Source organism: Lolium rigidum, chromosome 6, assembly GCF_022539505.1.
Source record: "Lolium rigidum isolate FL_2022 chromosome 6, APGP_CSIRO_Lrig_0.1, whole genome shotgun sequence".
NCBI lineage: Eukaryota > Viridiplantae > Streptophyta > Magnoliopsida > Poales > Poaceae > Lolium > Lolium rigidum.
Window position 1 is genome coordinate 51,691,757 of NC_061513.1, and position 14,111 is coordinate 51,705,867.

Consider the following 14,111-nt stretch of genomic DNA (forward strand, 5'->3'; position numbering starts at 1 on the left):
TATGCCAATAGCTACATGTTTTATATCCACTTTATATCATATTATGGCATTTATCGGACTAACCTATTAACAAGATGCCACGGTGCCAGTTTCTGTTTATTATGTCTGTTTATTGCAGAAAAGGCCCAAAAACCAAAGTGCTCGAAAAATCTAGAAAAATTACAGAAATTCTATTTCGCCAGAGACCCACGGAGCCTGATGGGCCAGGCCAGAGGAGGCCCACAACCTCCTCCCCATCCACTGGCGCGGCCAGGAGGGGGGCGGCGCCGCCCTATGGGGTGGGCCCCTCGGGCACCCCCTCGCGCCGCCCTTTCGCCTATATTAAGGTCCTTCCCTGAAAACCCTAAAGGGATCGACGATTTCTCCAAAAGAGTTCCGTAGCTCCGCCGCCACCAAAAACCCTAATTCGAGGGACAGAAGTCTCTGTTTCGGCACCTGCCGGGACGGGGAATTGCCCCGGAGCCATCTCCATCGACTCCATCGCCATATTCATCGCTGTTGCTTGTCTCCCATGATGAGTAGGGAGTAGTTCTCCCCCGAGGCTGAGGGCTCTACCGGTAGCTATGTGGTTCATCTCTCTCTCCCATGGTGTGATCTTTATGTGGTCATGAGCTTTGTAATCTAGTTGAATATGTAGATGTTACTCTTGTCTATTATGCACTCTAGAGGTTACTTTAATATGAACTCCGGAGTCACTCTCCACGGTGTGATGGTGACAGTGTGAGCATCGTGTGTGATTCCTTTATGACGTTGTGGAGCTTGTTTACTCCGGCTTGAGGTGTGCTTTTGCAGCCCTACACAATGAATGGTGTTTGTTATCCAACAAGAGAGTGTTTGAGAGTAGCATTTATTTATTCAATTATGTGATCATTGTTGAGAGTGTCCACTAGTGAAAGTATGATCCCTAGGCCTTGTTTCTAAGCATTGAAACACCGTTTCCAACAAGTTCTGCTACATGTTCGCTTGCTGCCATTTTTTATTTCAGATTGCAATTATTACTTATAATCATCCATATTACTTGTATTTCACTATCTCTTCGCCGAACTAGTGCACCTATACATCTGACAAGTGTATTAGGTGTGTTGGGGACACAAGAGACTTCTTGTATCTTAATTGCAGGGTTGCTTGAGAGGGATATCTTTGACCTCTACCTCCCTGAGTTCGATAAACCTTGGGTGATTCACTTAAGGGAAACTTGCTGCTGTTCTACGAACCTCTGCTCTTGGAGGCCCAACACTGTCTACAGGAATAGAAGCGTGAGTAGAGATCACACGTCAGCACGGAACGGTCAACTAAACGGGAATCCTCCCATCCGAGCTCCTTCTGCGGGTTTCAGACAAGGGCTTGTGGAAACTGAGGAAAAACTAAGGAGCTAGGGAAAACTGAGTACAACTAAGGACCCGAGGGCACGAAAATAGAAATCCCTATATCTTAATGTTTATGATAGATGTTTATATCTCATGTTATAATTGCATTAACAGGAAACATTAATGCATGTGTATTTTGTAAACAAACGGAGTCCCTAGTAAGCCTCTTGTTTAACTAGCTTGTTGATTAATTGATGATCATGGTTTCCTAATCATGAACATTGGGTGTTGTTAATAACATGATCATATTATTAGGAGAATGATATGACGGACACACAACCATAGTAAGCATAGCATATGATAAAGTCATTAAGTTTGTTTTGCTACAAGCTTTAAGATACATAGTAACCGAATCCTTCGACCATGAGATCGTGGTAATCACTTCCACCGGATAGATGCTTTGATGACATCAAACACCGCTTCATAATTGGGTGGTTTTAAAGATGGAATTAAGTGTTCTAAAACTATGAGTTGAAGCGCATGGATCAAGAGTGGGATTTGTTCATCCAGATGACAGATAGATATACTATGGGCCCTCTCGGTGGATGATACGTCCAAAACGTATCTACTTTCCCGAACACTTTTGCTATTGTTTTGCCTCTAATTTGTGTATTTTGGATACAACTAACACGGACTAACGCTGTTTTCAGCAGAATTTCCCTGGTGTCTTATTTTTGTGCAGAAAATCAACTTTCAGGAAAATCCCCGGAAATAATTGCAATGGGCCTATTTTTACAGAAGACCCACGGAGCCAGAAGACGAGATGGAGGGGGGCCACGAGGGGCGCACACCACGTGGTGGCGCGGTGGGCCCATGGCCGCGCCGCCACATGGGGATGCCGCCTCGGCCAGCCCCCGGCGCCCCCCTCTGGACTACTTAAAGCCCTTGACCTAAAAACGCACGGGGGTACGACCAATTTTCCAGAAGACATCCAGAACTCCGCCGCCATCGAAAACCCTATTTCAGGATCAGAAACTCCGTTCTGGCACCCTGACGGGACGGGGAATTGGAGGAGATCATCGCCACCGACGCCTCTCCATCGACCATCCATGTTTCCCCCATCCATGTGTGAGTAAATCCCCGCTGTAGGCTGAAGGGGATGGTAGGGATTGGATGAGATTGTTCATGTAATAGCCATAAGATTGTTAGGGCATGGTGCCTAGTATCCGTTGTTGGTACTTTTATGATATTGTTGCAACTTGTTATGCTTAATGCTTGTCACTTCGGGCCCGAGTGCCATGATTGCAGATCTGAACATGTTATTGATTCATGATGATATTCATTGTTTTATGATCTTACCTGCAAGTTGTATACACATATTGCTGTCCGGAACTCGAGGCCCCAAAGTGACAGAAATTGGGACAACCGGAGGGGAAGGCTGTGAGATGAGGATCACATGTGTTCACGGAGTGTTAATGCTTTGCTCCGGTACTCTATTAAAAGGAGTACCTTAATTACCGGTAGTTTCCCTAGAGGCCCGACGACCACCGGCTGGTAGGACAAAAGATGTTGTGCAAGTTTCTCATTGCGAGCACGTACGACTATATACGGAACACATGCCTATGGTTGTTTAGTACTTGGATACTATTTTATTATTATCCGCAAATGCCTTGTCTTGATTATTACATGAGTTATCTTATCCATGCAGCGCCCGTTCATCCATCCCTATGCCTACAGTATTTTAATCCTGCTGTTTACTATAATCACTACTGTTGTCTTTATTACACTGCTGCTTATATTTCACTACTGCTACTGCTATAAAACTGTTGCTACTGATAAACTATTGCGAGCAAGTTTGTTTCCAGGTGCAGCTGAATTGACAACTCCGTTGTTAAGGTTTACAAATATTCTTTGGCTCCCCTTGTGTCGAATCAATAAATTGGGTTTTACTTCCCTCGAAGACTGTTGCGATCCCCTATACTTGTGGGTCATCAGTGGAATGCCATCCAATTAGCTTGCAAGCATGTGACTAGGTCACGAGGGATGTCATATCATGGTACGAGTAAAGAGTACTTATCGGTAACGAGGTTGAACTAGGTATGGAGATACCGATGATCAAACCTCGGATAAGTAAAGTATCGCGCGACAAAGGGAATCGGTATCGCATGTTAATGGTTCTTTCGATCACAAAGTCATCGTTGAATATGTGGGAGCCATTATGCATCTCCAGGTCCCGCTATTGCTTATTGATCGGAGAGGTGTCTCGATCATGTCTGCATAGTTCGCGAACCGTAGGGTGACACACTTAAGGTTTTGATGTCGTTTTAAGTACATATGGAATATGGTATGGCGTTCAAATATTGTTCGGAGTCTCGGATGGGATCCATGACATCACGAGGAGTTCCGGAATGGTCCGAAGAATAAGATTCATATATGGGAAGTAAAATTCCAAGTTTAGGGATAGTCCGGTGTATTTATGGAAGGTTCTAGAAGGTTCTAGGGCTGTCCAAAATATTCACTAAGGCAGGTGGAGTCCCGGGGGAACTCCACTAGCCCTAGCCGACCCATAAGTGGGGAAGGTGGAGTCCATGGTGGACTCCACCTCCTTTGCCGGCCAACCCACAAGGAAGGGAGGGAAAGTCCCTCCCCAAGTCCACCTTTGACTAGGTTTGACTATTTGATTTTATCGAAGGTTTGCACTAGGACTCCTAGGAGGAGTCGGTTTGAACCCTTGGATATTCCACCTATATAAAGAGGGGGAGAGGGGGGCTGGCCGGCCACATCAAGGCTGCCCTTGGCCGCACCTCTCCCTCTCTCCCAAACCCTAGCGCCACACCCTCCTCCACCTCTCCCCCGCACGACGACGGTGAAGCCCTGTTGGAGATGTCCACCACCATCGTCACCACGTCGTCATGCTGCCGGGATTCCGAGGAGGATCTACTACTTCACTTCCCGCCGGAACGGGGAGAAGCACATCTTCATCAACACCGTACTTGTGACCGAGTGCGGAGGTGCTGCTCGATTGCAGCACCGACAGGATCTTCTACCACGAGTACAACCTCATTAATGCTTAGCGATCTTCAAGGGTACGTTGATCCCATCTTGTTTCTACCATCTAGTAAATTTGATCTTGGCTCTTTGTTCGTTCTCTCGGTTGACTTCCAAGCTTCATGATCTTGGTTTTATGCTGGTACATCCTTCTTCCTTTATCACAAGAAATAAATTGTTATTTATGTCTTGATTTATGTTGATGATATTATCGTGACCTGCTCTTCGGATCAGGCCATTGCTATACACCTCAAGGATCTTAATACTCATTTTTCTTTTAAGGATCTTGGTGATGTCCATTTTTTGCCTTGACACTAAAGTAAACACTAGTGGAAAGGGATTCGGTCCCGGTGCATTTGGGGCTTTAGTCCCGGTTTTGAAACCGGGACTAAGCCTTCGGGATTAAAGGAATTTACCTTTAGTCCCGGTTTAAAGATAAACCGGGACTAAAGGGTCCTCCACATGGTGCGGCAGGGGGCTCGTGGTGGAGGACCTTAGGTCCCGGTTCGTCATACGAACCGGGATTAAAGGGTCTCTGCCACGGCAGAGGAAATGTCCGTTTCTCTGCATTCGAGCATCTTCATTCTGCATAATATATGGTGTATAAAATAATATAGTGAGGATAATTGTTAGTGCAATGAAGAAGCTGAGCTAGATACTTAATTACATAAATAAATCACTTACACACAGTAACAACTCATGAGAGTTTTGTTGAGGGCATCTTGATTGAATAACTGAAATATTTCTTCATACTCAATGTTTATCTCCTCGTTTTCCCGAAAGTAATGCTCATCTTTAATTCCCACTATGAGGTAGGCCTCCGAGTTATGAGAGGCTTGCATGTACCAGTCATGCAATTTTTGCATTTGAGTTTGTAGAAACGGGAGCTTGTCATTTCTGACAAGAGACAGCCCGTATTTGTGTTTTATGTGACTTCAGCCATGGGAAGTAATCATCGTACTGAACGGTTGCTCAAAGATCTCTAGCCGACCATTTGATCAATTCTATAGTCTCCAGATCATCATAGGGCTGCACGACCAAGGGGGTAGCGATTGGGTTACCTGTTCTCCGAGTTGGGCAATTGTTCTCCCTGCTAAGGGTCTACCTCCTTTCTTTCTCTTGTAATCCGCTCTAGAGGATTGTCCAAGAGAGCGCACGAAACCGGACCGCAACAGGTGGGTGTGAATGGTCCTCGAGGAAGAGTAATTTATGACATTCTGACAGTTAACACATGGACAATATATAAAACCACCCTGTTTGTTTTCCTCAGCCACATCGATAAAAAAATTCTGGCCCGAAGTGAATTCATGAAGGCGTCGGTCAATGTACATCCGTTGGTGATTCATCTGCATGATATAATTAAATTTATCAAAAACCATTACAGAACATCATGATTAGTGAAGAAATATATATATATACACATGCAATTTATCAATGACAGATGAAAGGATAAAGTTGTTAACCTCGATGTAGAAGGAAAAAAGACAGGAGCAAGCTTTAAGTGTGGCTTGTTTGGAGTCAACTCAAGTGGCAGAAGCTCTTAGGCATTTCATCGAACACCTCTTGGGCATAAGAAGATAGCAAAGCAACATACACCTCTCTTGTTCTAAGAAGTGGAAAATGATATGTGTGGCTCACACTTGGGCATGGCTCGGGTGTATATATAGAGATGGGCCTTTAGTCCTGTTTGGTAGGGGATCGTGGCCTGACACGGCCTGAAGGGCTCTACTGCAACCCCTTTAGTCCCGGTTTGTATTACAAATCTGGCTCCAAACGAAATGGAACTAGTGGGTGGCATCACCCCGTACCGGATGAACCGGGACCAATGCCCCCTACTAGTCCCGGTTTGTTTTAAAAACGGGACTAAAGCTCCCAGGGGCATTGGATGAAAGCTATGTTTTCTACTAGTGAAAGACAATTTCTAATGGGCTTATTCTTACTCAAGAAAAATATGCGACTGATTTATTTGCCAAAGTTTCTATGAATTGTTGCAAGTTTGCTCCTACACCGTTGTCCTCCACGGAAAAGCTATCTCTTCCCGACAAGAAGCCACTTACACAGAAGATAGCACACGATGTAGAAGCATTGTTGGTGCGCTTCACTATCTTACTTTGACACGTCTTGATATGTCATTTTCTGTGAACAGTGATTGGAAGAGTGTACTAAGAGAAGCAGATGTAGCCATTGTCAACGGAATACCCAGCCTGGTAATATCTGATTTTATATGCTGAACATTTTGTTGGTTCGTGTTGAACGTAGTTATGATTTGAACCGTCATAAGTCTTACAACTGATCATTGTTTCAGCACCCACCTCTCTTTTCGCTCTTCGATTTTTCAGGCCAAAGCTTTGTAAGTTATCATACCACTTCCCATGATCTAGAGGAGGCAGTCGATATTGTGCATGATGGGGAGTATTGTGCATGCACTACATGTTGTACAATGTTGTTCCGTGATACAACACGACATCTACCTGCTCCTACTCCCTTACACAAATAAGTGTATATACTGGTTTCCAAGATAAATTATAAAGTGAAATAAAAAATGCATTGAAAATATGCATCTCTCCTTCTTAATTCTTTCACCTCCAATAACCTAACTGCATGTCGAAAACCAAAAGAATATATGTTTAATATTATTGGATTTGATTTTCGTGCGATAAGAAAGAAGAAATTAAAATTACATTAGAAAGATAGATATATACTCTTTTATATATAAAGATTAGAGCTAGATGTACACTTATTTAAAGAGGGAGGGAGGATACTATAATGTAACCAAAAATCTGTGCGCCTGATACAGATTTGCGCAGTCGATATTGCACCATTAATTAGCATTAATTATGGGCCGTGACCACTGCCACCATGTCCCGCTGTATACATGTTCAGTCGACATTATTGCCCATTAATTAGCATCACCGCTCTCACTCTCAACTCTCTAGTGGCACCATACGGAGAGCAGCTAGCTAGCCAAAATACCAACTCGTGGTTAACAGCCTATATATATGAGAGAACGTTAGGGTGCAGGAGCTGCAAAGGAAAATCGGCAACGAAAAGAGCACTATCGGCCAGCAAGGGGCGAAATTAATATAATCACAAGGTATGTATTCTTGAAACTCTTTTATCTCTTTCTGTCATCAAAGGGGTGTTAAATCATCACATATAGATACGTTCTCAGCAACAATTTGAGATGTTCCTGAAAATGGTAAATCTGCAGGGTCACCCGATCGAACTGTTCAGAGTTCAGGCCATGGAAGCTGTAGAAGTAGAATCAAAAGGCTCGCATGGTGGTGGTGGCGATCGCCGGACGTCCAGGAATGATCGCCGGAGCTCGTGGGGCTGCACTTTGCTTCTCGGTAACACTACTTGCAGCCTTCTCTGTTTTTCTTCTCTTTCCTGTCGAGTCGTGTCATGTGATCATGTCCTCATGTGTACGCTTAATGCTCTACAAAAAAACTATGACTAACGTTGGCCTGTTCGATTGATCATGCATGCACGTACGATGAGCAGTGAACAACTGCTTGCAGAACACGTCCTACTTCGGCTTGTCGACGAACTTGGTGAATTACTTCCAGGTGGAGCTGCACGCGGGCAGCAAATCCGCGGCGAACAGCGTCACCAACTGGATGGGCACCAGCTCCATCACGCCGCTCGCCGCCGCCTTACTCGCCGACTCCTTCCTCGGCAGATATTGGACCATCACCCTCTTCCTCGTCATCTCCGTCGCGGGATACGGATTGGTGACGGCGAGCGCCTCGGCGGCGCTGCAGAGCGCCGTATTCTACGCGGGGCTGTACCTGGTAGCCCTCGGCGGCGCGCTGTCACCGGTCATGGTCTCGTTCGGAGCCGACCAATTCGGCGACGACGAGTCCGAGCGCGGGCAGCAGAGCTCCTTCTTCAACTGGTTCTACTTCTCCATGAACGTGGGTTCGCTCGTCGGCGGCACCGTGCTTGTGTGGGTGCAGACCGCCCACGGCTGGCGACTTGGCTACGGCATCCCGGCCCTGCTCAGCGTGCTCGCCGTCGCGCTGTTCATGGTCGGCACTAGCGCGTACCGCAGGATCCAGCCGCCGGGGGGATTTCCGGCAACCAGGATCGCACAGGTAGTAGTCGCCGCCATCAGGAAATGGGACGTTGAGGCGCCGGAGGACGCTGCGCTTCTGCACGAGTGCGCCAGCGACGATGGCGTGTCGACGATACAGGGGAGCCGCCGCCTCGTGCACACCGACCAGTTCAGGTCAGCGCTCGTCTCGCTAGCTAGGGTTAGCTTCCACTTACACTGATATATGAGTCGTAGCTAGTCTCCGACAGGTGCAGATTTTTCTTCAATGAGCTATCAGCTATGGCTTACTCAAGGCACATACTAGTAGCGCGCTTTGTGGCATCAACCATAGTAAACGTGCATCATCTTTTTTTCCAAAAAATATCCTATAGTAAAACCTAGCTAGGCGTTTTGAGTAGTATGTACTTCCTCGGATGCATAATAAGTGTCAAGGAGTTACCTAACATAGGTTGTTGGCTACCAAAAAATCATCTGCAGACACGTAAAAAAAGAATAAACAAAAATCGAGCAAAACAGCATAGTAGCACGTACAATGGAAGAAGGAAAGGCTAGAAAAACCGCCGATCCAATGAGCTGGCCTAAACGGCGAATCAAATATAGGCTGCTGGCCCAAAAAAAAAATCGACTGCTGCATGTTAAGGAATCTACTGGAAATTTCAGGTTCACAAAAAAAAAAATCTACCAGAAATTTCAAACGGCTCCTACTAAAATATTAAGAGGAAGCAAATATGACCATATGTGTAAAAATAGCCAATATGTATTTAAGTAATTTACACGTGAACATCCATGCGGACAGATCGATGTATCCAATGTAACTAAATCAACCTCAGCACATATATTACATTGATCACCGGTTAAAGTTATGATTCAAGTAGTCCGCCGAACTATAGGCAGTAAAATATCTTATATATTGGGTCAACTAAGAATACAACTAAATTTATATGTAAAGTTCAAGATGATAATAAAATTTAGCAATTCCATATTTACTACTCCCTCTATTCTATAAGGCCCGTAGTTCTCTCTGTTTGACCGTGCTTACAGAAAAAATTCACATCAATATACAAAAGTCATATCAGTAGATGGACCATTAAATATAGTTTCATGTTGTACTTATTAAATACTATAGACGTCTATATTTCTCTTAATGTTTTAGGTCCATCTTGTAAGATTAGACATTTGAGTAAATTTACACGCCTTATGTTGTTAAAATAGAGGTGGTGTATAAAATTCATAGATCAGGTTAAATTTAAATTTTAATATTAATACTAGACATCAAATAAATATCGTTAAATTACTAATAATATAGTTATCATTTGTTATTTTTAAAATTAATTAAAACAACATAGAAAAATTAGCAAAAAAATTTACGATGTAACTATTTCTCGAACGGCTTCAAAATATTTATATCAGATTCGGTGTGGGAAAAATAATGAACAATGAAAGAGGAAAATAAGAGTGAAATATGAAGATTCGACTGTCTTATCGATCATCCATTGACATGTCTATATAATAAATTAACCATTTAATGCAAATATAACCTGATCACGAATATTGATATGAAAGCAGTAGCTTTTTTCACGAGGATAAATAGTCTAATAACACATATGGACTGAATCATGCTTGTAGAGGGGAAATTAGTTGATACCGATTGGTCGATTTGATGCCTTAAGCAAGTACACAACTAAATAGGGGTGCTTAACCCCTTGCAATATACCAAAGGATACTTAACCTCCCTTTAGGAAATATTAGATGCTTCTAACAATGATATGTATTCATGCACAACTGTTGTGACACCTTCTCACATTATGGTTAAGGAAATTCATTGAATTATTTGCCATATATGCAAAAGATTCTAGTTATGGTTTTGTATCCTTGCTTATGAAGGAGGGGTGTATATTTGCATGTAGCAGAAGTAACTACCATCGAATACAAAGTTTGGTACCATCTACTCTCTCTTTACTAGAATTGTTTAGAAGTTATTGTTCTCTGATCTGATAAGTTTTATCTAACTTCGACCATCGACCTATATATATAGTATAGAAAAGATTGAAAATAAATTAATATCACTAAATTATCTTCAATGCAATGAAGCATATTCATATACAAAATAATCATCAATTTCATTGCAGAGACAGTGTCACGTATACAATGACATGTATTTGAAAAGAGTGTAAGTAATTGAGAGGGAGAAAGATTTTAAAACATGATTAAAATGGAAGTACTCATTGTTTCAATGTCTCACTTGGTAATGGGGAGAAGGTATTTATTATCCAGTTAATAAAACAAATTTAGTTTGTTATTACATATAAAAGACCACTAGGCCAATATCACATGCAAGCACACATGTGGTCACTAATATAGGACTTTTCAGCATTGACATAATACTCAATAGCCCACAAATTGAATATTAAAGATATTACCTGGCATTGGGGTCTTCTGATTGTCTGGAATAATATTTTCGGTGGCTGCGGGGAAGTATTATTTCGTATCACATCATATCAATTCCAAAATAAAGTATTAAACGGAAATTAAACTCTGCACTTTCGGGTAACTAAAGATGGTGCCCTCGCATTTGCCAGGACCACTATGCTAGTTAATGCAAAAGTTGAATACAACCATAGAGAAAAGAGGCAGCACATACAGCATGTTCAATTAGCCCAAAATAGGAGAGCATTTTCACATTAATACTTATGTTATTTATTAGTTAGTTGTGTTTTCTTAGTTTCTGCAATGCACGTTTGTGATCTTATATATAAAAATGGAGGGAGTAGGATAATTGGCAGGAGTAAAATAGCAGAATGCACATGTCACGCTCTGAGGAGGGTGTACACGCGGTACCCACATTCCATTTCTTACCAAAGATCTTATAACACTCGAAAGAAGTTTGTCGCCTAGTCCACTCCGCATTTTGTTTTCCTTTCTTTTGTTTTCCTGCATCCTGTTTTGTACAAGCAGTCGCTACCGACGCCGCCCATTTGATGACCGCATAACCAAGATTTCGTGGCCAAGATTTCATGCATGTCTGTTTATATGTATTAGTCATCTACTGAAAGTATAAAATTGACGATCAAAATAGTTCATGCATGTCTGTTTATATGTATTAGTCATCTGCTTCCAGGGAGCCGCCTAACAAAAGATTGCTCAAGATTCTGCATGGTGTAAACAACTGGGATATGTCTCCCCGTTTGAAGTCTAAACAAAGAAAATCGACATGTGGAGTATACCTTGGACTGGCCAGTTGTTAATCGATTGATGAATGATGACACAGGTTCTTGGACAAGGCGGCAGTTGAGACGGAGGGCGACAAGAGGGTGCGGCCGGAGAGCCCGTGGCGGCTGTGCACGGTGACGCAGGTGGAGGAGCTCAAGTGCGTGCTCAGGCTGTTGCCGGTGTGGGCGTGCGGCATCATCTTTGCGGCGGCGTACACGCAGATGTCCACAACCTTCATCCTTCAGGGCGACACCCTGGACCCTCGCCTTGGCAGCTTCCGCGTGCCCGCCGCCGTGCTCTCCGTCTTTGACACCCTCAGCATCATGATCTGGGTGCCGCTCTACGACTTTGTCGTTGTCCCACTCGCGCGCCGTCTCACTGGCCACAGCCGAGGGTTCACGCCGCTAGCGCGCATGGGCATCGGCTTCGTTGTTCTCACCATCACCATGCTGCTTGCAGGCGTGCTCGAGGTGGCCCGCCGCCATGTCCTCGCGCGCCATGGCACGTTCATCGATGCGGACGGTGCGGAATACGTGCCCATGTCGATTTTCTGGCAGGTGCCGCAGTACGTGGTGGTGGGCGCGGCGGAGGTGTTCACATTCATCGGACAGCTGGAGTTCTTCTACGAGCAGGCGCCGGACGCCATGCGCAGCGTTTGCTCAGGGCTTCCTAGCGCAGCATTCGCCCTTGGAAACTACGCCAGCTCGGCAATCGTGGCCGTTGTGGTGCGCGCCACGGCGAGGGGTGGGAGATCTGGGTGGATGCCTGACGACATCAATGACGGACATCTGGATTACTTCTTCTGGCTGCTCGCCGTGCTCTGTGTCGGCAACTTCGGCGCCTACCTGTTCGTCGCACGATGGTACAACTACAAGAAGACCGTTGATTGAACTAGAAGACGGGGAATGTTGTGCCATGATTAGTAACTCTGCAGTGTTGTTTATCTATATGGCTGTCACCTTCTGGTTGACATGGTCTTTCAAGTGATATATATCAGATTAAGGTTTGCTTGCTTTGCTTAACTGTCTAAGTAAAGAAAAAAAACGAAGCCAACATAAGGAAATTACTTCAGAGAAAGAACTATCTTGATGATGAATTTTTTGTCATAGAGAGCAAAGGATGGTAGATATCTTTTGCAATGACAAAACATTGTACTATCATATTTCTTGGTATTGAATATTAACTATGAAATTCATCCGTTAACCTATGTACATCCAAGCCTTGAAGCCATAGAACGACAGCAAACAATAAATTTGTGAAATGCCTGACGTGCAGGAAGGCCGATCCGCACCGCTGTAAAAATCACGGCCGCATCTCCTTGAAGACACAGCATGGAACTCCATGCAGCTGCAAGCGGTGCGCTCGAGGAGCTCCTAACGGTTTAAATAATAATTGGATAATATAGCATCAGGCAGCGCCAGTGACTGCTAGCGCCAGTGGCCGCTTTTAAGCCTTATCAGCCACATCGAAACAGTCGCATCAAATTCGGAAAGCTGGCCGGCTGGCCACGACCTGCAGATCACATGGCGCAACTTAGCTTCCTTCCGTTAATCGGTTTGATGCAGATATGGTGCAAGTGGAAGACTGCTCCAGGTTGATGTTTTTTACCGAGAGAAAGAGACGGTGGAGTAGTTGATATCAGTAGACATGGGTAACGGGATCTGAACTGTGTTGGCCTAGCAAACAAACAAGTAAAAACAAAATCTTTGGAAAGGTTAGTGTCCTGAACGATACGTGTCGCACTACTTTTTTTTTGAACTTATATGCCAAGGGCCTGGAACCGTCGGCAAAAAGGAAAAAAGCCTTCGCCATATAGCTATGCCGATTGTGCCACGGCATACGGCCTTCGGCAACCTGTCCACACAGCACGTGACCATCGGTGGTCCTCGCCATACGGCCGGTGGCAGCCTCTCCATTGACACATAGCCACACAGCTAACACGCGGCCGTCGGCATATCCATGCCAAGAGTTTAGAGCGGCCGTCGGCAATAAATAAATGTCGGCAAAAAAGAGATGTGTCCTCATCGGTATACCCTGCGCCTAGTGCTACTAGAAGCCGACACGTGGACCTCTATTACGAAGGCATTGCCGTCAGAGGGGTATGCTGAGGGTTTTTCCATCAGCATCCCGCATTGCATGTGTGCTACTAGCCACGACGGCTGGTAGCTTCCTAGACATCCTGTCAAATAGGTTTTTTTAGTCCCTGCAAATTAAAATACCTCCAGCCTCTAGATGCATAAATATATAGTGCATAATTTATCTTACACACATAAACATCAAATACACATATATAACATTATCGATACATGTCATAAAGGACGAAAAAGTCACAAAGTCATAGATACATGTCACAAGAGACACCACAAGTTCACACGTGGATATTCAACACGAGCACAACAAGTTTATTACACGCGCACTACTTGGAGCACCACAATACAGAGGTGAAACTCATAGTAGGGCAGCCGCCCTATCTTGATTTTTGGTGAATA

General features: G+C 44.2%; 1 protein-coding gene across 1 annotated transcript; it reads left to right on the top strand.

Moving 5' to 3' along the window:
• The first annotated feature begins 7,356 nt into the window (after window positions 1-7,356).
• Window positions 7,357-12,637, top strand: LOC124667226 (protein NRT1/ PTR FAMILY 8.1-like). Its single transcript, XM_047204533.1, has 4 exons — window positions 7,357-7,449; window positions 7,567-7,705; window positions 7,860-8,586; window positions 11,681-12,637. The coding sequence occupies exons 2-4, from the start codon at window positions 7,600-7,602 to the stop codon at window positions 12,510-12,512; spliced, it is 1,665 nt and encodes a 554-aa protein (XP_047060489.1). The 5' UTR covers window positions 7,357-7,449; window positions 7,567-7,599; the 3' UTR covers window positions 12,513-12,637.
• Window positions 12,638-14,111: the final 1,474 nt, after the last annotated feature.

What these genes read in the sequence shown, in the direction of transcription:
- LOC124667226 (XM_047204533.1), top strand. Translation starts at nt 7,600, where the DNA reads ATGGAAGCTGTAGAAGTAGAATCAAAAGGCTCGCATGGTGGTGGTGGC. An exon ending in GGGCTGCACTTTGCTTCTCG is followed by an intron (nt 7,706 to 7,859) that starts GTAACACTACTT and finishes TACGATGAGCAG; the next exon opens with TGAACAACTGCTTGCAGAAC. An exon ending in GTGCACACCGACCAGTTCAG is followed by an intron (nt 8,587 to 11,680) that starts GTCAGCGCTCGT and finishes ATGATGACACAG; the next exon opens with GTTCTTGGACAAGGCGGCAG.